Here is a 21124-nt window from a genome sequence, read left to right on the forward strand (position 1 = left end):
CAAGACTCCTCCGTCTCAAAAAAAAAAAAAAAAAGAAGAGAGGCAAGGCAGGGCCTTAACAGTCACCACCTCCGGTGCCTTTTCAATGAAAATAAATGTGATTAAAATAACAGTATAAGTACTGTTTAACTTAAGCGATTATTAATTATAAGCTTTTTAACTCTAGATACCATATAAAGAAATCCAGATACCTGGGTACAGCGGGTATTTTTGTTCCATTTAAACTTCATTTTTATTAGTAACTATAACTAAACCTTAGCTGTCATGAGCCCCAAGATGATCAGCTCCTTTCAAAACCCACAGGGCCCCCGCCTGGACACGGCCTCCACCAGTCATTTGTGGCTTTGATAGAGAAAATCCTTTCTCTGCTGCCTGCAGCCTTCCGCCTGGCTGGGACTGGGCTTTCTCCGTGAGCTAGATCCCTGAAACTCCCCTTCTTCAAGGCCGATGGAGGTTCCCGATAGCCCCTCTTCAAATCTGCCAGGCTCTCTCCTGCCTAGTCAGAGAGAACTGCTGGCTGGCCAAACAGCCACATTTTTCCTCCTAGTCGGGAAAGAGCACCTTAGCCTCTTAGAATCCTATCCCCTGCTTCTTGAGGTTCACAGTGACACCGACATCTTAAACAGGGACTAGTTAAGGATCATCTCTTAGCTAGTTGGATTTTCTAACCCAGCCCTGATGAAGTTAAGTGGGTTTTTGCCCCTTATTTTACCCAGACCCATCTTTCCTCTGATTGCTTCCTACAATTTTCACAGACTTCTTCCCACCTACATGCCAATGACAAAAGACATTGACCTCTTTCCAGAAATGAGTCGTCGCCCCGCTGAGGCTCCAGTCTGATAAAGCAGCAGTGTAATCTGTCCATAGCCTCTGTTTCTTACTGGCTCCGTTATTCTTTTCATTCCCCATTTTTCTTGGCCTATTTCTTATATGTCTTTATTTGGTTTTAAGAAGAGCAGAGAAAGAGATGTCTGTTCAACAACATCTGAAATCTACAGGTGTGTGTGCCACAAGCAGGCATCCCATGCCAGGGCGCTGTCTCTGGGAGGTGGAGGGGAACACGCAGGGGAGAGCCTTATGAATGAGTGAGCTCCCCAATGGCAGCTTGGACTGCCGGGAGGCCCCGTGAAGCTCTGACACCTGCAGGGTCCCTGCCCTCCCACCATCAGGCATTTCTGACAGGATGGCACTGGCTTCTGGGTCCCTGGTGGTGATCACCCAGCTTCCTTGTGACTCAGTATTCCAGTCTCTAAAATGGGCTTTTCCCACTACTTGGACCAGTCTTAGTAGCAACCCAGCTTATTCCCTGCATTGAGTTTGGCAGATGCCCTCTCCCCCCAACTTGAGCACAGGGCCCTGGGAGGCAGAGGGGCTACTGACAGTACACATCCCGATGTGTCACTGAGCAACGGTGGGTTTCCTTCAGGCCTGGGGCTGCAGCCACCCTCACAGGGCCTGACTGTGGTGGACGGAGTCTGTAGTCCAGGCCGGAGTGCAGTGGGGTGATCTCAGCTCACTGTAACCTCCGCCTCCTGGGTCCAAGCAGCTGTCTGCCTCAGCCTCCCAAATACCTGGGACTGCAGCGCCCACCATCATGCCTGGCTGATTTTTGTATTTTTAGTGGAGATGGGGTTTCACCATCTTGGCCAGGCTGGTCTTGAACTCCTGACCTAGTGATCAACCCACCTCGGCCTCCCTGAGCCACTGCACCTGGCCAGACTTTTTTTTTAATGGACAGAAAAAAGCCACATCATGAAAGTCCTTGAGAACTGGACCCTTGACCTAAAATGACCAAAGCAGAGAATGAAATTGCCACAAGTGCATCACAGACTTCTTAGCCCAGTGTCTCAGTGGGTCTTAAATCCTACCAAAGGCCCCACTGGCCCTGGGGAGCACCTGAGACCCCCAGAAAAGGCTTGCTCACTCCTTAGCCTGTCTGGCCAACTGAGACCTGGATCTCATCACTGCCCACTCACCACCCCCAGACATTGTCATTCCAGCAGGGACTTAAACCTGAGACTGATTGGGACACCCAGAGACCACTCACATATCCACTTGCCCTGGCTTTGACCCCAGGCTCTGGAGAGCCTAGCTCCTGTCCCCAGAGCCAGAACCCCCCGAGGCGGCAGAGCTGGCCCTATTTCTTCCTGAGCAGAAGCTAATGGCATCTCCAGTCAGCTCTACACACGGCAGGGAAGGGGCTTCCTATGCCTTCAAAGGAAGGGCCTGTGGAGCCTGCGTTGCTGAGGGGCTAGACCAGGCCCGTTGCTGAGGCTTGCCTTCAAAATGGCTGGGTGCAGAAATTATAGCTTCCTGGTGACGATCAGTCCCACTCTGCATGGCAACACAACATGTTCCTAATGACTGAATTGTTTATTTAATAAAGAAATCACAACCATTTGGAGGTTTAAATATAGCCTCTCAGAAACCAAGTGAGCTCAGCTCTTGGTGGCTGCGTGGTGCTGGCACTGGCCCAGTCTCTGCACCGCACAAAGCATTTAGCAATCACTTGAAAAAAAAATATTTTGCAAGCTCTCTAGAGTTTCACTAACCCTGCTGTAGTTTCTTGAGTCTCTACTTGGCTTAAAAGGCAGAAACTACCTGCAGCTTCTGAATCAAATGGCGAAGGTCAAAGGTGGCTCTCTGCCCAGGGGCTGTAGGCAGGACAAGTGGGAGGGGACCCCCTTTCCGGTGACCCTTGGGGTCCCCCTCTGTACTGGAACTCCAGGGAATGGCAAGGATGGGTCCCCTGAGTGGTTTCCTGCAGACTGCAATACAGACAGGCCGTCCATTCGATAGCCTTTTAGCTCCAAACAGCATTCACAGCCAGCAAGCCCCTAAGACATTCCAAGCAAAACTGCTCTTTTCCTGCCTTTCTGGGGGAGTCAGGGCTCTGTCTCTGAGGCTTTGCGAAAAACCTGGGCTCTGTCTTGCGGGGAGTTCTTCAGCCTGAAACCATATTCCTCAAATTGCCCAAAAACTCCATCCTCCTCCTGCCTCCCGACACGCCCGCCACCCGCAGCCCAGGCCACCAATCAACACTGGGAGACAGCACAGTGTACAAGAGTTTATTTAATGATATCTGAATTTAGTTCTATCATGTGGGGCCCACGTTACAAGTTCCATCTGGGTCCATTACAACTCTAACCACCCCCCCAAAAAAGGAAAGAAACTTAAAGAAAATCCACAACTTTTTCCATGTCATTAAATATATTCATATATAATAACCATAATATATTAGTATGCATTGGAAAGGGACATTGACCCAAACAATACGTCATGGTCACAACTAAACATTTACAAGTCTGAGTGAACAGAAATCCAAAACACAGGAGGGGGCCGAGGGAGGAGGGGAGTGCATTTGGGAGCAGGGAAGGGGAAGAAACGTCCAATGGCAGGAGTGGGACTGACTTGGCTTTTGGCAGGGGTGAGGCCCCACAAGTACACATTTTGATCCCCCCAGTGTGCCGTGGCTGTGGCCCACAGGGATGTCTTGTCCATGGAGCGTGGCCCAATGGCCCATCAATGAGTCTAGTCTGGCCGCTCTCTGGGCTTCAAGGGGGCTTCCTTTAAGTGTTGACAGCGTAAGCGTCTTTCGCTTTCCTGGGGGCAGGAACCATTCACCAGTCCCTTAGGGTCTCTTCTTGAGTTCAGTCTCATTCCAACCTGGGGTGCACCCTCTCCAGTGTGCCGCCACTGAGGCAGAGTTCCAGGAAGTCACTAAGGGCCTTGGAGCAGCTCCCAGCCTCCCTGGGCTGTGACCCAGGTGTCCCTCCCTCCCTCCCACATAGATGCCTCTGGGGATGCTGCCTCCTGCCCTGCTTTCCATGGATGGAAGCAGTGGGCAGACCACAGCCTGCAGTGAGTCCCGGGGGTAGCCCTATGTCCTCCCCCACACCCCGCAAATCTTGGGCATTACTGCGCGTCCATAAAGCAGGCACCCAGCTATCCGGGGCACCGAACCACCCAGCTGGCAAGAAAGAGGACAACTGGGGAATCTGTTGCAAAAACAAAGACTAATCTGGTATGTTTTTCTTCAAACACCTACATAGCACGATTCTGGTTAATACACTCTTCAAAATCAAAATCTAGTTCCGTTTTACATCCCTTCCTAACTGTACAAACCGGAACACCTCAATTCCCATTTCCCTCTGCTCCCTGGAGTGGGGCACAGGAGTGCAGGAGGGGTGCTTTCCCAAGTATGGTGCTCACTGCAGAGGCCGGGTGGAGGTGGGGCTGCAGTCGGGAGTGATGGGCTGCGTTCTGGCTGGGTGTGTGGGTAGGGAAGGCAGCCCGTGATGACCATGCAATCTCAACAGTGACCTGGCGGATCTGGTCACCCTGATGAATTCCCCAAGGGCCAGGCCACTGGGTGGGCAGCCTGTGCCCTTGGGGTGCTGAACCAGAGGGAGGGGCAGGAGAGTGGCTGAATTTTCTGCAAGATGCCTTGTTGCTTGGTGTGACGCTGGCTCTGTTGTTAAGGGGACCTCAGAGACCACAAGTGCAAGCCCCTCACAGGACACCAGTGACACCCAGACCCAGGGTGGGATGTCGTGGAGCTGCCACAGCCCTTCTGGGCAGGGTGAAGAAACCACACTGGCATAGACAGAAACAGGGCAACTGCCCCAGCGGCATAGTGCCTTGTGATGCTGATGGCACCCAGCGGGCCACACTGGGCATCCGAGGGGCGCTGACAGCTTGGAGAAGGGCCCTGTCTTCTAGCCTTGGGCTGGATTCAGGGAAGCCAAATCCCCTTCTCAGGGCAGGTCTGTCTGCCCCCTGCCCATGAGGCACCTCTGCCAGTCTCTCCTGGAGTCTCTCCAACCACCCCCAGGCAGCCGAACCACCCTCTACCACCTCTTCGGAGAAGCCAAGGCCTGCCTTCCTGGAACCCGGAGCTGCTGTCTGGCGAGTCCGTCCCTGTGTCCCCACCACTTTGCTGCCTCTTCTGAAGATGTGATTGTTTGTGCCCATGTCCTGCCCCCCGCCGGGCTCCTGTTCTCCAGGCCAAATGCCAGTGTCCTCAAGAGGCAATAACCAGGGCCAGCGGCTCAGTGGCCACTCCCCCAAGAGCACCCTCACAGCCTGCACAGGGATTGAGTGGGCGGGCTGCAGAGCAGGACTGCAGGGAGGGCCAGCATGGCCTGTGATCATAAAGTCGGGCTCTGGAGTCTGGGCCCCAGTCCTGCCACCAATTTGAGGCATGACCTTGGGCACGCGTACTCCAGTTTCCTTGCTGGTGATAGCGGGTCCCTGTCCCACAGGGTTGTCATGAGCACAAGCTGGGAGCATGTGGGTAAAGTGCCTGGCACACAGCAGGTGCTCAATAAATGGCAGCCATGATGCAGGCAGCAGTGGGGAAGGCAGAGGGAAGCCAGACTACCTCCGGGCCAAGCGTCATACTTGGTATGACCCTTCTGAGCAGCCAAACTCTGGCCAGGAAAGTGAAACTAATTTCCTGACTGTGAGGGACGCCAGGTCTCTAATTCAGTGCGCCAGGTGTGAGGACATGGGCCAGAGGCCCAGGCCGTGCAGAGAGCCCAGGAAGGCGGGGAGCCAGAAGGCCCCTGGGCGCAGGAATGGACCCTGTGTGAGGCAGTCAGAACAAAAGGGGCTGCCTGCTTGAGGACAGCGTCTCTAGGAGATCTTCGAAGGAGGGCTGGGGCACAGTGGAGGGCACGGGCAGATGCCACAGAGACTGTCTGGAAAGGCACAGGCAAGGTGTGGCCCAGGCCAGACCAAGACAGCTGCAGGGGGGAGGCCCAGCAGCCTCTGTGCCTTTTCTTGGGGAAGCCAGCATGGCCTGGTCATTTCTGCACCCCTGCCCACCCATGGCTCAGGCACTCTGGTACTTTGCTGAACCAGCAAACCCCGTCCCAGCTCAAGCAAGCCCCCTGCCCCAAGCCAGGCCCAAGTGCCTTCGAAACCTGCAGACTCCATGCTGGTTCAGGCCCTTTCCAGCTGTTGACATTGCTGAGGGGCCTTGCGGGAGCTGATGTCATTACATAAATAGTGTCACTGCGGTAAACCCAGCCGGTGCCCCTTCCCCCTACCCTGGAAAATGTCATAAAAGGGGCTGTTTCCAAGTTTCCAAAAGGAAACTCTCTGGGAGGTTTTGCCTTTGCGATGCCTCCTCCAACAGGCAGCTCCAGCATGAGGCGGTGACCACCCGGTTTGGGCTTCTCAGGGGTGTCCCTGAGCCCACTGCTCTCCGGATGGGCGAGAATCCTGGACCAGCCCCACACTGGGCAGGGGCAGAGGCAGGCAGCAGCAGGGGCCTCCTCTCCCCTCTCCACAGGTGAATCCCTCCACCCCACCCCAAGACTCCACCCAGGAGGACCCACTCAGCAGGTGGCAGTGGAGACAGAGACTGGCTAGACAGGCGGCTGTCCGCTCCCCAAATGCTGCCAGGCCCCTTCAGATGTAGCCCAGGCTGTGAGAGCCCGGCGGTCGGTGGGAATGCTAGACGGATGGGGCCGGGGAGAAAGGGAGGATTTCGTCTGCTGTATGTGGGGTGTCGGTTTGGTCGGTGCTCGGCGCCCCGCCCAGGACGCGGGCCTGAGAATTCACAGTTCTCCTCCCATCCTTCTCTCCGCGCCATCCACGTCCCACGCCTGGGGTCCCAGCTGTGCGGTTCTGCGCCCGCCCCCGGGGCCCCAGGACAGGCTGCCCCCAGCCCCTCCACGGCGGCCTCGCCCAGCCCCAGGGAAGCGCGTCTCTGCTCTGGAAGGAGCCCCGTGAGGTAGCTATGTCTCGTCCTCATTTCTCCAGGGCCCGGCCGGCCGCGCACCCCGCCCCGCGCGCACGCGGCTCCCGCCTGGGGCGCGCAGGGTGGGGCAGGGGGTGGGGCCTCCGAGGGCCCCGCCCCCCCCGCGCCGTGCGGCCCCGCCCCCTCCCTCCCCCCACCTGGGAAAGCCCTCGCGGGCCAAGTCCGCAGCGGCCCGGCCGAGGCGCCCGCTCTAGCTCGGCCCGGCCCTGGCGCTCGCCCGCCTGCCTGCCTGCTGCCTCCGCGCTAGGCCTTCTTGCACTTGCCCTTCTTCTCGCGCTGCTGGAACTTGCGCAGCCGCCGCGCCCACGTGTCCCGCCACTGGATCACTAGGCTGCTCTTGTCCGCCACGATGCCGCTCTGGTCCGGAGAGTCCTCGGCGTTGCCCAGCAGCAGGTACTTCTTGAGGGGCTTGATTTTGGGACACTTGCAGGCGATGTCCCGCGAGCGGATCCACAGGCTCTGGTCGCCACGGCGGATGCGGCTCGTGCCCTGCTTGTACACAGAGATGATGTTCACCGTGAACTTCCACCAGTCCCCCGCCTTGTCCGCCTTCAGGATGTGGATCTGGACGGCTGCAAGGAAGCACAGGCAGGCGGGTGGGCCCACAGCTGCTGGGGCTAGGTCCACCCTGCCTGAGCCTGGGGAGAAGGGAAAGAAGACCCGGCACCAGGACGTGACTGCAGAGGATGTCCCACGGGGGAGCGAGTGGGCGGTGGCAAGCTGATCCTAAACCCCCACCTGCTAACACCAGGGCCAAGGCCGCTGCTCCAAGAAGCCTTACTTCCTATGCTTTGAGCGTGCCACCCAGCACTGCCATGGGGACAAGCCATCTCCTGGCCTTGTCAAGGCCCACTTTGTCCCAGAAGCCTACAGGTGCTGCCCATGCTCCCAGCACTCTGGGCAAGCTCTGTCTGCCCAGGAGCAGTGCTGGGGAGGAGTGGGAGGCTCCTCAGGAGTTCACTTCTCCAAAGGCCCGAGTTACTTGACACCAGGCCTCATGACACTCCACACACACAGCCTGGCCCTCCAACCAGTCTCAGAAAACCATAATGGGTCCTCCATGCTCAGGGGCAGAAGATGAGAACCCACCCTTTGGGGTGGCCATAGTGCCTTTTCCAGAGCCCGGGGTCTTTGGACTGCCCGCTTCCCATGCCTAAGCCATCCCTGCCAGGTGGCCTCCCTTCCTCTGTGCCACCCAAGGTCCCCAGACCATTCCTCTTCCTCCCAATTCTCTACCAGTATTTTCCCTAGTACATGGCTTCCGAAGCTGGAACATGCATCAGAATCCCCTGGTGGGCTTGTGAAAATACAAACTGCTGGGGCCTGCCCCAGAGCTTCAGATTCAACAGATCTGGGTGAGGCCCCAGAATATGCCTTTCTCACAAGTTCCCAGGTGGTGTTGATGCCATTGACTTGGGGACAAATGTTACTAGATGTTATTTCTGCAAGATAGTAAAGGAGATTTCTAAAATAAGAGATGCTTAAAAAATAAAGGAGAAACTTTGCTCTAGTAAGTTTGTGAAATACTAGGTTAAACAAAGTCAAGAGGTTCCTTACTGCAGGACTTTTCAGAGCCTTTAACCTAAGAATCCTGTACATGTGTGTTGGTTTCTCAAACCCTAACTGCAGAACCCTTTGGTTGGTGTATCTCAGGTCACCAGAGCCTTATGGGACCTTCTTGGGGACCTCCTGGGGGGGGTGGACACACGATCATTGCCCCCAGGCCAGGGGATACCTGGAGAGGCCTCTGCTGTACTCATCTCTGTTAAAGAGAAACAGCTATCCTCTCACTCCCCTCCCCCAATCCTGCACTGTCAGAGCAGGATCCTTTCCCCTCACTGAGCCCAACCTCACACCCTGTATCCTTCACTGGGAAGAGCACCTTTATTCCCCAGGCTAGGCCATGGAGAGACTTGAGCCTTCCTGAGAAAGGAGCAGCAGCTTGAAGAAACCAAGACACAGGAAAGCCCCAGGGAATGCCCAGCGGTCATCGCCTCCCCACTTACCACGCCAGACAATGGACCCACCCCCAGCTCAGCCTGCCCTCCCCATTGGCCAGCTTCTGTCAATGTCTCTGGGGGCCACTCTGATCCTTCACTCCCAGCGCACCTCCCTGTCCCCTTCCTGAACCCACACATGGCCCAGAGGATGGGGAGGGACAGGTACAGCCAGGCCCAGGGGAGCATTGAATGCCTACAGACTCATCCTTACAGGGTGAGGGAAGCGGACTTTCCCATATTTTCATTTCAGCTGTTCCTGGGCATCCTGAACTTTGCACTCCAGTCTGAGGGCTCCAAAGAATGGCTGTCATGGCAACCGTTTCCATGTTTTTGTCACCAAGGGACTCAACACTCAGTGTGAACTCTGGGTGGGGGGAGCCCTCCAGCCCAGAGAAGTGGCTGGGCCGAGTGTATTTGGCTGTGCAGACAGAGGTCACCGTGGCAACTGAGTGCCCCTTAGCTAAGCGATGGGGGAGCCACCCCCGGCATCCCTGAGAGCCCCGCTTTCCTCTCCCCAGGACTGAGCTGAATACAAATGAGCTGGGATACAGCTGACTCTGTTGTGCTCAACACCTCGGACCCCTTGCACAGCTGCTGTGTCCCCAGCCAGCATGGGCTGCAGCGGCCCAACAAGGATGCTGCAGAAGGCACCCTGGGCTGGGGCTCAGGGAGAGCACAGCTTTGATCGCAGGCTCAGGGCATCTGTTGGTGCTGTGTGCTGAATTGTGCCCCAACAAATTCCTCTGTTGAAACCCTATACCCCTGTACTTCACAGAGTGCCTTTACTTGGACATAGAGTCTTTAAAGTATAATTAAGTACCCATTAAAATTTAACTAAATGTGCCGACCGGGCGCGGTGGCTCATGCCTATAATCCTAGTACTTCGGGAGGCTGAGGTGGGCCAGTCACGAGGTCAGGAGATCAAGACTATCCTGGCCAACATGGTGAAAACCCGTCTCTACTAAAAATACAAAAATTAGCTGTGTGTGGTGGCGGGCGCCTGCAGTCCCCACTACTCGGGAGGCTGAGGCAGGAGAATCACTTGAACTCTGGAGGCAGAGGTTGCAGTAAGCCGAGATCACTCCACTGCGCTCCAGCCTGGCGACAGAGCGAGACTCTGTCTCAAAAAAAAAAAAGTTAACAAAATGTAAGTATAATTAAGATGAGGTCATTAGGGTGGGCCCTCTGACCCGTGGTCCTTATAAGAGGAGATGAGGACACAGACACGCAGAGGGAAGACCCTGTAAGAACACCAGAAGGTGGCCATCTACAAGTCGGGAGAGGACTCTGAAGAAAGCAACCCTGCTGACACCTTGGTCTTGGACTTCCAGCCTCCAGAGCTATAAATAAATTTCTGTTGTTTAAGCCACTCAGTCTGTGGTACTTTGTTCTGGCAGCCCTAGAAGCTAATACAATTAATCTTGAAGATCCTGGGGATCTTGGGCTTCGGCTCAGGGCCAGGCAGAAGGGCAGATCTGGCAGAGTCTCAAGTTTGCTGAGAAGAGGCTAGACAAAGAGCTGGCTGGAGAAGGTCTAGCCTTAGATTTCTCCAGAGGCCTCCCAGGGGATCTTCTCATTCCCTGGAGTCCTGCAAGAACGTGGCCCTGCATAGGAGAAGGGCTGATGAGCCCTGCCCAACCCTCTCTGGTCTCTGAGCTTCCCCCTCTCAGTGAATGTTATGGAAACCAGGCCTGGCATCCAAAGCAGCCCCTGCGCTTCTCCAGACACAGCCACAGAGTCGTGAAGGGGACCTGCTTAACTGCCTAACACCAAGGGCAAAGCCCTGAAGGGTACCCTCCCCTGGACACCTTGCTGTCAGGAGTCCAGAGGGACAGAGCAATGGACACTGGTCAGTCAGGACAAAGCAACTGGCCCTTGTCCTTCCACCTCCAGCGGATCCCAGCAACTCCACAAGTGGGAGCGGTCCTGGCCGCAGGGGGCAGGGGCAGGGGCAGGGGCAGGAGCGGGGAATGGTAGGACTCATGATTATGCTGGAAAAAGGCCACATTTCCACTACCCTTGGCAACACCTCTACACATTACACAGCCCACCAAGTATGAGCTACACATGCAGTGCACGGGCCAAGCCCCTGCCATTCACATATAGCTGAAAATATTCAAACTGCGCCTTGCAGCAGTGACCTCAAACAGACCTGCCCTGCACCCTCTGGAAGCACGAGCATCAGCAGCCACACGTCACTTGGCTGGGGCTGCTGTCACCTCTGACCAACCTCCGGTTTGAAGCAAAGAATGATGGGGATCTCTGAGCTACACAGAGCCTGGGGCCCCTTCCAACCCAGATGTACCTGAGATGTCACCCAACTAGGGGGCTTGGCACAATAGGCTGTGGGCAGCTCTGCCCATCCTAGGACCATGGCCTTGAGGACGGGCTCCTATGCTTTTAATGTTAGTGTCCCCCCACAAATTCATATGTTGGAACTTGACATCCAGTGTGAGACTATCAAGAAGCAGGATCTTTGGGACATGACTAAATCATGAGGATTTCACCTTGTGGATGGGATCAGAGCCCATATAGGAAGAGGCTGCAGCTAGTTCCCTCGCCCTTTCCATGGTGGGAACACAGCAAGAAGGCAGCATTTCAGAAGCAGAGAGCAAGCCCTCACTAGGCTCTGAATCTGCTGGCGCCTTGATCTTGGACTTCCCAGCCTCCAGAGCTACAAGCAATCAGTTTCTGTTGTTTATTAATCACTCCGTCTAAGGGATTTTGTTGCAGCAGCCCAGAACTGACTAAGACACACCCACATGATGAAACTCACCCCAAGCTAATTAGCCTCGCCCTAAGCATGCTTGAACGCCTGAACTCCCGCTGTCCTTGCACTGATGTCCTAAACATTGTCTTCAACAAAACTGGAATGGGGTGGGGGGGCTCTGCTAACGATCCCCCACCTTGTGTTCAGAAGGAGACAGATGAGATTGCCCTGAGAAAGGCAGACTATGAGATCAGACCAGAGAGATGGGAGGTGTGCTGAGAGCCCTTAAAGGAGGGACTGCCGACTGGGCGCGGTGGCTCACACCTGTAATCCCAGCACTTTGGGAGGCTGAGGCAGGTGGATCACCTGATGTCGGGAGTTTGAGACCAGCCTAGACAACATGGTGAAACCCTGTCTCTACTAAAAATAGAAAAAATTAGCCGGGCGTGGTGGTGAGCACCTGTAATCCCAGCTACTTGGCAGGCTGAGGCAGGAGAATTGCTTGAACCCGGGAGGTGGAGGTTGCAGTGAGCCAAGATCATGCCACTGCACTCTAACCCGGGCAGCAAGAGTGAAACTACGTCTCAAAAAAAAAAAAAAAAAAAAAAAAAAAAAAAATTAGGGACTGCTGGTGTACAGAAAGCAGTTGCCGTCTTAAGCCAGAATGGCAATTCTTTGAAGCCAAGACAAGGAAGTCAATGAGGCAGATGCTAGCAAAGCCCCTCAGCCCTGCCTGGGAGGGAGCCTGGCCTCAGCCTGCTGGTGCTTCTGGCCTTACCGTAAGCGCTCACTGGCTGCATCCCAGGCTCCACGGCTGAACTTCATCCTCCCTTCCTCTGAGCTCTTGCTGCCCCCAGAGCTGAGCAACTGCTGCAAGTGAGCGGGTGTGTTCTTCCCAGGAGGCTCTGCCCAGGGCAGGGCTCTGCTATCAGTGCAGACAAAACCAGGGCTGGGATGTGGGACCTGGAACCCTTCAGGCTGAATGGGTTAGGCTGACTGCAAGCCCAACGGAGCCCTGGTGAGCCCTGGTGCGCCACGGGGAAGAGGCGCATCTGCAAATAGAGCAGATGACCATGGGAAAGGAGGAGAGAGTGCAGTTCAGGGTGGCCAGGAGTTGGCCTCCGCTGTCCAGGTCCTCGGCCCCTGGCTGAGCTTTGTCTCCTGGCCTTGCTGCCCGTGAGCCACCCGGCATCTGTGCAATAAATTCTCCTTTCCTGCATCCAGCTACAGAGCTCCGTGAACAAGGCTGCGGGGGTCAGGGGGGAGTAAGCAGCCATCCCTACCAGCAATTCTGGGGTTCACAGGAAAGTCTTTCATGCCAAGAACTCTCTCAATCACCAGGGCAGCACAAGCCAAGAGGACTGACTTCCCTTGCCCTAACCCACGCCTACTGCCCAGCTAGAGGGGCATGCTCCTTACTCTGCCCCCACAGCAGATGCCCACATGGGGCTCTGGAGGGCTGGCCAGGGCTCTGAGGAGGCGAGGGGGGGCTGAGGGCCAGGTCCATGGGGGCCAGAGTCAACAAGGGTAGCCTGGAGCAATGTGTAGTTGGTTCCGGCTGAGGGGTGGGGGGCTGGGAGGCAGCCCAAGGGCAGGCTGGGGGCCTTGAGCATTTGCCCTGGGCAAGGAGGGCAGAAGTCAACCTGCCCAGCCCTGCGTGTCTTTTCAGCTGCTGCTTCCCACCTCCCTGGCTGCAGTGCAAGGCACGGCGGATGTGTCTTCTCCAGAGGAGTGAGCATCTGGTCTTCCTTCCTGGGGTACCTCAACCTCCCCAGAGTCCCAATGCTGGGGGCATTATAAGGCCATTAAAGGCAACCCGAAGAGTGAGGAGCTCCAGGTCACAGCCTATGCTTGGATTCCTTCAGAGGGGGACTTGCTGCCCCACAGCAGCCCTGTCCTCTGTCCAGACCCCAGTCTAACCAAAGCCTTCCTCCCGGCTCCAGCCTGGGCCCGGGAGCCACCATAGCTTATGAGCTCTGGGCCTTCTGAGGACCCTGCACTGTCACCACCCCAGAAAGTCAGTGGCAGGAGTAGATGGGAGCTGACGGATGCCCCTCCTTGCAGATCTGGGGGACCTCCTGCTGGGATCAAAGTTCCCTGCCGCAGCGCCAGGTTGTAGGAAAGCTGTCTGGCCAGTGCAGAGGTTACAGATGCTGCGCATTCATTTCCCTGCAGGGAACTGACACACCACGAGGCAGGAAAGGCCCAGCGCGGAATCAACAACCCATAGGCTGGGCCCTGGGGGAGCGGCCGAGGCACAGACTCTGGGGACTGCTGGCCCTTCTCCTTTCCCTGGCAAGGCCTGAGTGCCTGAGCGCGTGGGACACCTCAGCGAGGACGCTTCCTGCCTCCTGGAAGTCCCCTAGATTTATGGGCTGCTCCAGGTGGGCCCCCAGTGGCTCCCCTGCAGTTTCCTCTCCCAAGGAGGCTGGGGTGGTCAGCCCCTCCCCTCCCCCACCCATCCATACCTTCCTGTTGGGCCGGTCCAGCTAGGGGAGGCTTGTCACCCATCTGCCTCGGAAACAGCGGCCAGGACAAATGGGGGGGAGGAGAACAGGAACCCCACAGAAACCATGAAAGCTGCGCAGCCCCATAAATCTCCTGCTGTGGAAAGCGTGTCACGAGCTGCAGCTGCTTTCCCGAAATGCAGCTCTGAGCACATGCTTCCCAGGTCCTGCAAAGGGAGGAAGGGCCGCCAGAGGCAAGGCTTGCTCTCAGCAATGCTCCTCTGCCCAGAGAAACGCCAACTCCCCGCCAGCGAGTGCAGGAGAGGGGGCCACCACGCCTGAGACTGGGGATCACAGCGGCCACTGCCCGGTTTACATCAAACGAGGCAGAGGGCTGGAGGCTCACTGTGGCCAGACCTGGCAACTGCCCCCGCTGCCCTGGGGAGCCCTCAGGAGTCCTGAGTCTGCCATCTCCTGCCATGTGCCTGCCACCGGGACCCTGCCTCAGGACTCAGACAAGATGAGGACACCCAACTCAGAGCTGGCTGCAGGTTCCCCTCAACCAAAGACAGAACAGGATGACCCTCTCTCTCAGAACTGAAAGCAGGGTGGATGCTGCCTCAGTTTCCCCTGCTAGGTCCTGGTGCTTGGGCTCTGTTCTGGGGAAGGGAGGTGGAGTTAGGTGTCTGAGACCATTTGGTGGCCTGGGGGTCCCCAGAGGAGAGGACATTAAGAGGTCTTAGAATTAGAGAGTCAGACCCTGGGAAGGAGACTAGCCCTGTCCCCTGGGAGGTGGGCACAGTCAGGCCTGGCCTGTCCAGCTCTGCACCCTGAGGCTCAGCAGTGAGAAGAGATCAGGGGACTTCATCCTTCTTTGCAAGAGGCTTAAGTAGGGGGGTGGTCATGGGTCCTTCCATGCCCCAGCTGGTGCGCCCTCAGCATGAGGGCTGCTGCCTCCTGCAGGGCAGCCTGTGGAGAGCCTACTGCCCAGGGAGGAGCCGCAGCTGCCTCCCTCTCCTGTTAGGAGGAACTGATGCAGCCTGGCTGCTTGTCCCTCCCACCCTTTAAGGGGCAGGGCCCACCAGAGGCAGGGACATGCTGTCAGGACCATCCCGGAGGGTGGACACTGCTCCCCTCCCACCTCTGACTCGGCCCCAGTGCCCCCAGGCTGGCTGGGGCAGCCAACCAGCTCCCTGCACAACAAAGGCATCGGTGAGGGCAGGGCCAGCCGGATGTGTCATCGGGACCCACCGAGTAGGAAGGTGGAGCAGTGAGCATCCACCCACCCCCTACCCTGGGCTGGTACCCTCGGCAGCAATGGGGGCCCAGCCTCTGGAGGAGGGAAAGCGGGAAGGGACCAGCCTCCCCTGGCATGGGCTTAGTCCAGCCCCCCTTCGCCTTCAGCTGGAAGGCTTGGTGTGGAGGGCGTTTTGGCCAGAGGCCCACCAGAGCTGCAGATGTATATTACCACCACACCACAGAGCGGGAGTGGCCTGGCTCAGAACCCCTCAAACACTGCCCACTTCCCCAAGGTACCACCTCCAGCAAACCCCTCTGCCTCACAGCCAAGAGCATCCCCTCCCTGCAAGCCAGGCTGGCATTTCCAGGCCACTCCCAGAGCACCTTGGCACGGAACCCTGTCCTGTGTGGGGTGAGCATCCATGCACCCTCTACACACAGGACTTGGCTCGGAACAGCTGTCAGCTCCTAAAAGTCAAGCCACCTTAAAAATCTGCTTCCCCGAGGAGACCTGAAGGCAATAGCTGAGACCTGGGAGCCACAGCGGGGTGGGGGCAGCTGAACCACTGTGTAGTTGAGTGCTGCTGGATGGTCGACTCAGGGGCAGAGGCTTGCAAAGGAGCCTCCCAAAGCTCCTACAGGCTACATGGGAGGCTGGGGTTTGCCCCGGGTGCCCCATGTTATCTCAGAGGCCTGAGCCCAACACAGGCAGAGCTGAGCTGGCAAGTTTGTGAAGACTTCGGGACAGGTCTCGGGGAGGAAGCCCAGGAACAATGACAGGGGTACTGAGGTCCTCAGTGCCAAAGGCACTCAGCCCAGGGGAGGGCCACCTGGCATGCCTCATCAAATGCCCCCCTACATCGGTGGGAGAAGCGCTCTGTGGTCACAGAGACACAGGGCCTGGCTGAGCCAGGAGAAGACTAGCGTTTCCCGCCTGGTGTCCCCATCCCAGCACTCCGGGCACCTTGGACAGATCCCCACCCCACCTCCACTCTGAGCTTTGGTGTCCCCATCTGTAACAGGGCAGGAGATCACATTCATCAGATGCCTCTGGGGCCCCTTAGAGCCGTCCCTCCCCACCCATTCTTCCTAAAATCAGGATGCTCAGAGGAGGGGAAAACAGCGTAGGTAGAGACAAGAGGAAGCTCCAGGGAGGGGCAGATGAGGGCCAGGAAGCTGCCCAGATCCCAGGGAGGGCCCCTCTGGACCCACCTCCCCGCAGCGGGTGGCAAGTCACTATGCTGGGAGAGGCTGCATCCTCCGAGAGCCGCCAGGAGGCCCTGGCATTGTAGCACCCTGCCCCCACCTGGCTCTCACTGGAGGGAGCTTCCTGTGGGTGCAGGGGCTTTTCTGACGAGCTGTCATGGGGACTGACTGACTCTCCCTGGCCAACCTGGTGGTCACCCGCATTCCACGACCTCAGGCTGACTCACGAGGACCCAGCTCCACATCTGGTCTCCATATGGGGCTGGCACTCTGGAGGGGAGGTCACATCTGGTGGGGGAAATCAGAGGATTCCCCAGGGGCCAGTGACCCCAGGGAAGGGTCACCAAGCCTCTGAAACACCATGCCACGTGCTGCTGGCTGGTCTACATCCTGTTCCCTGGACAGGGCTGGGGGGAGGCAATGCTCAGGGGAGGTGGCCTCTTGCAGCCATCACACCAGCTGCCTCTGGGCCCACAGCAGGGGCTCTGACCTTGGGGGACAGCTCCCAGGACACTCCTCTAACATCTGTGCCCACATTGAAGACACTTCATCCCTATGAAGGGGCTGACAACCTGTCCAGCTCTCTGCACTTGAAGGGATTGTGCCCGATCAGGAATTGCCATTGACTCCAAGGCCAAGAAGAGGAGAGAGGGTGCCACTGAGGGGAAGAGTCCATCATTGGCTGAGAGGCCCCGTGTCACCAAGGCTAGAGACAAGAGGTAGGAGAGGTAGACAAGATCCTCCTCACCCCGGTTCATCTGATTCCCAGCCTAGGTGACTGGACAAGGGCTGAACAGGATGGGGCCCCACCCACCAGCGCCTCTGGCAGCCCCCCTCACCACCGCCCACCACGCTCTGACCCACAGCAGCTCCACGGTGAGCCAGTCACTTCTGCCACTGCCTCTTCTCCATGCCCGCCTCCATTGCCAGTGCCAGCTAGGTCTCCCCACTCACCATCAGGGGTCTTCCTCGAAGCTTCCTCTACCACGCGGCCATGCCCATCACCAATCCCACCTCTGCCACCGCCACCCACTACCACCAACATTCCTGCCACTATGCCAGTGCCCCTGTTCCATCATCTCGGACATCCCAGCACCATGGTGCCCTCTCCTGCCTGTTTGCCCATGAAGATGTCTCTATGGCCTCTCCTCGGAGGCTCATCTGGAGTCGAGGGCCCCGTCGAGGTCCCAGTTCTTGAGTGTTCTAAAGGACTGCGGCGCCTACTCCTGCTGCTGAAGCCTTGCCTCCCTGGTTTGGGAGAGAACAAGGTCTCAGCCATGGAGTACTTAATCCTGTGCAAGGTATTTTATCTTATTGAGTCTCAGTGTCTCACTGACAAGAATGAAAATCCCTCCCTCGAAAGGTGTCTGTGTGTGGAGATTAAGAATGAGTGCCAAGCTGTGATGTGCCTGGTCCAGCGCCCAGCAGCGGGAGGGAACAATCATTGGCTAGGCAAGCCCTCTCCTTGGTTTCCACTGCCCCTGGAGGTTCTGGGCACACAGAGGGCATGATGATGCAAATCAGAGTTCTGCTCAGGTCCCCAGGCCCACTGCTTCCACAGACCCCCAAGAGAGCAAACAAGCACATGCACACGTGTGAACACACACACACAGTCACACACACGTCACAGTCACATACACAGTAACACACACATACAGAGTCACACACAGTCACACAGTCACAGTCACACACAACAGTCACACACAGTCACACACACATAGGGTCACACAGTCACAGTCACACACAGCCACACATACAGAGTCACATACACAAAGTCACACAGTCACAGTCACACACAGTCACACACACAGTCACACACATAGTTACAGTCACAGTCTCACAAACACATACACACATAGACACACAGGTCACGTAGAGTCACATACAGTCACACACAGAGTCACATACACTCACATACAGTCACACCAGAGTCACACACAGTCACATACACAGTCACAAACACGGTCACATGCAGCCACACACAGTCACACACACACAGCCGAACAGACTGGCTTCTCCCCACAGATGCCAACATAACTTCCCCCTTGAGTTGTATCCTCAGAAATCATCCTTGTGGGATGTCAGGAGGAATACTTGAGGCAAATCAGCCTGTGAGAAGCATTTTGATTTTTCCATCTGGTGGTGCCAAAATGTCTTTCAACAAAAGGGGTGACTAATAAACATTTCTGGGAACGAATAGCTTTTCCAAGAACTGGCAGAAGTGAGATGATCTCACCTTTCAGAATGTGAGCTGTCTGTCTCCCCCTCATTCTCAGTCCCAGGGAGTAGGAAGAGGCCAGCGGCGGCACCCAGGCCACCTGAGGCAGGGGCTCCGGGCGGGGTGGGAGCCCCCACATGTCCCTGTGAGCCAGAGGGGTCAGAGTGGCTTCTGCACACGGATGCAACTGATGAGGCCCACACCAGCCTCTCTCCATCCTCCTTGGGCCCCACACTGCACCAAACGCCCCCACCCTTACTCTTCTCCCAGTTTCCTGTGCTATGCCTAGCTTCTTGCTTGGAGACGTTCCTCCCTCCCCTGCTTTGCCCACTGAGCACCAGCTACTCCGGTTCCCTCAGGAAGCCTTCCAGCCCTCGCCCTCTCTAGAGGATGGGCCATACTCCGTGTGTGCCCACCTCAGGCTGCAACTCGGCCACACCACCTCCTTCTGTGGCTCTCATCCGTGTGTCCTCTCTCCTCCTAGATTGTAAGCTCCCTGAGGGTCAAGACTGCACCTAACGTAAATCTGCAAGCTCATCACCCAGGGCAGGATGGGGCCCACAACCGGCACTCAATGAACGGGTGTAGAGGGGCAGCTGGGGGTGGAAACGGGTGTGCAAGGGGTTAGGACTTCTCGCGATGTGCATTGCTGTGATGGTGTGTAATGTGTGCATGTGTGTGATGGTGTGTGAATGTGTGATGGTGTGTAGTGATGGTGTTTGTGTGGTGTGTGTGATGGTGTGTGCATATATGTGATAACATGTGTGGCAGGTGTGTAATGTGTGATAGTGTGTGCACATTTGTGATGTGTGTGTGGTGTGTAATGATGTGTGTGATTGCATGTGTGTGTGATGGCATGTGGTGCCTGTGTGATAAAGTTTGCATGTGTGTGTGATTGCGTGTGTGTGATTGCATGTGTGTGTATGGTATGTGTGCCTGTGTGATAAAGTTTGCATGTGTCTATGTGTGATGGTGTGTGTGTGTGCTCATGTGTGGTGTGTATGTGATGATGTATGTGTTTGATGATATGTGTGATGTGTGTGATGGTGTGTGTGTGCATGTGTGTGTGGTTTGTGTGCCTATGTGACAGTGTGTGTGTGTGTGTGTGTGTGATGGTGTACCTGTTTGATGTGTGTGGTGTGTGTGTGATGGTGTGCATGCATGTGTGTGTGGTATGTGTGCCTGTACGATAGTGTGTGTGTGGTGTGTGTGTGTCTGTGTGATAAAGTGTGAGATGGTGTATCTGTGTTTGATGTGTGTGGTATGTATGTGCATGTGTGTGTGATATGTGTACCTGTGTGATAAAGTGTGTGTATGCATCTGTGTGTGGTCTGTGTGCCTGTGTGTGATGTTGTATCTGTGTTTGATGTGTCTGGTGTGTGTTCATGAATGTGGTATGTGTGCCTGTGTGACAAAGTGTGTGGTGTGTTTGATATGTGCAGTGTGTGTACATGCATGTGTGGTATGTGTGCTTATGTGATAAAGTGTATGTGTGTGATATGTGTGATGGTCTGTGTATCTGATGTGGGTGGTGTGTGTGTGTGCATGCATCTGTGGTATGTGTGCTTATGTGATAAAGTATGTGTGTGATGTACGTGTATGTGTTTGATATGTGTTTGCGATGTGTGTGTGCACGTGTGTGGTGTGTGTGCTTGTGTGATAAATGTGTGTGATATGTGTGATGGTCTGTGTATCTGTGTTTGATGTGTGTGTTGTGTGTTGTGTGTGTGCAAGCAAGTTTGGTATGTGTGCTTGTGTGATAAAGTGTGTGTGTGACTGTGTGATGGTGTATGTGATGTGTGCGGTGTGTGTGTAACGGTGCGTGTGCATGTGTGTGGTATGTGTGCTTGTGTGATAAAGTGTGTGTGTGTGACTGATGGTCTGTGTATCTGTGATGTGTGGGGTGTGTGATGGTGTGTGTGCACACGTGTTACATGTGCTTGTGATGATGTGTGTGTGCCTGCGTGTGATGGTTTCTGCGTTTGATGTGTGTGGTGTGTGTGTGCCTGCGTGTAATGGTTTCTGTTTGATATGTGTGGTGTGTGACGTGTGTGTGTGCATGCATGTGTGGTATGTGTGCTTGTGTGATACAGTGTGTGTGTGACTGTGTGTGATGGTGTATGTGTTTGATGTGTGTGGTGTGTGACGTGTGTGTGTGCATGCATGTGTGATAGTGTGTGTGTGACTGTGTGTGATGGTGTATGTTTGTGATGATGTGTGCCTGAGTGTGATGATTTCTGTGTTTGATGTGTGGTGTGTGTGATGGTGTATATGTGCACGGGTGTGTGGTATGCGTGCCTGTGAGTGGTATGAACGTGAGCACAGCAGTCGTGTGAGACATGGGATGCAGCACAGACGGGAGGCGCTGAGTGCGGCTGGAACAGTGGAGCTTCTCGAGGAGCCCGGGGATGGGATGGGAAGGGAGGAAGGGGTCAGAAGGGAGAGGGGAGCGGGAGCACAGGAGGCAGAGGGGCTTCGCCAAGGAAGCCTCTTGGCTTGGTGGGGTGTGAGGAGGGGCCTCGTGGGGCGGGACTG

The 21124-nt window shown here is 56.0% G+C and overlaps 2 protein-coding genes across 2 annotated transcripts in view; both read right to left on the minus strand.

Moving 5' to 3' along the window:
* Positions 1 to 3054: 3054 nt before the first annotated feature.
* Positions 3055 to 6766, minus strand: LOC108306507. Its single transcript, XM_017531451.2, has one exon. The coding sequence runs from the start codon at positions 5290 to 5292 to the stop codon at positions 4513 to 4515; it is 780 nt and encodes a 259-aa protein (XP_017386940.1). The 5' UTR covers positions 5293 to 6766; the 3' UTR covers positions 3055 to 4512.
* NTN1 (netrin 1) overlaps positions 3055 to 21124 on the minus strand; it is a 224156-nt gene continuing 206086 nt past the window's right edge. Inside the window, exon 7 of the mRNA XM_017531450.2 lies at positions 3055 to 7341. Coding sequence (XP_017386939.1) covers positions 7013 to 7341 — 329 coding nt within the window. The 3' untranslated portion in view covers positions 3055 to 7012. The remainder of the gene's footprint in view (positions 7342 to 21124) is intronic.

This window comes from Cebus imitator, unplaced genomic scaffold, assembly GCF_001604975.1.
Source record: "Cebus imitator isolate Cc_AM_T3 unplaced genomic scaffold, Cebus_imitator-1.0 Scaffold72, whole genome shotgun sequence".
Classification (NCBI taxonomy): domain Eukaryota; kingdom Metazoa; phylum Chordata; class Mammalia; order Primates; family Cebidae; genus Cebus; species Cebus imitator.

Excerpts from the sequence above, each read along its gene's own strand:
- LOC108306507 (XM_017531451.2), bottom strand. The coding sequence starts at position 5,292 with ATGCTCCCAGCTTGTGCTCATGACAACCCTGTGGGACAGGGACCCGCT.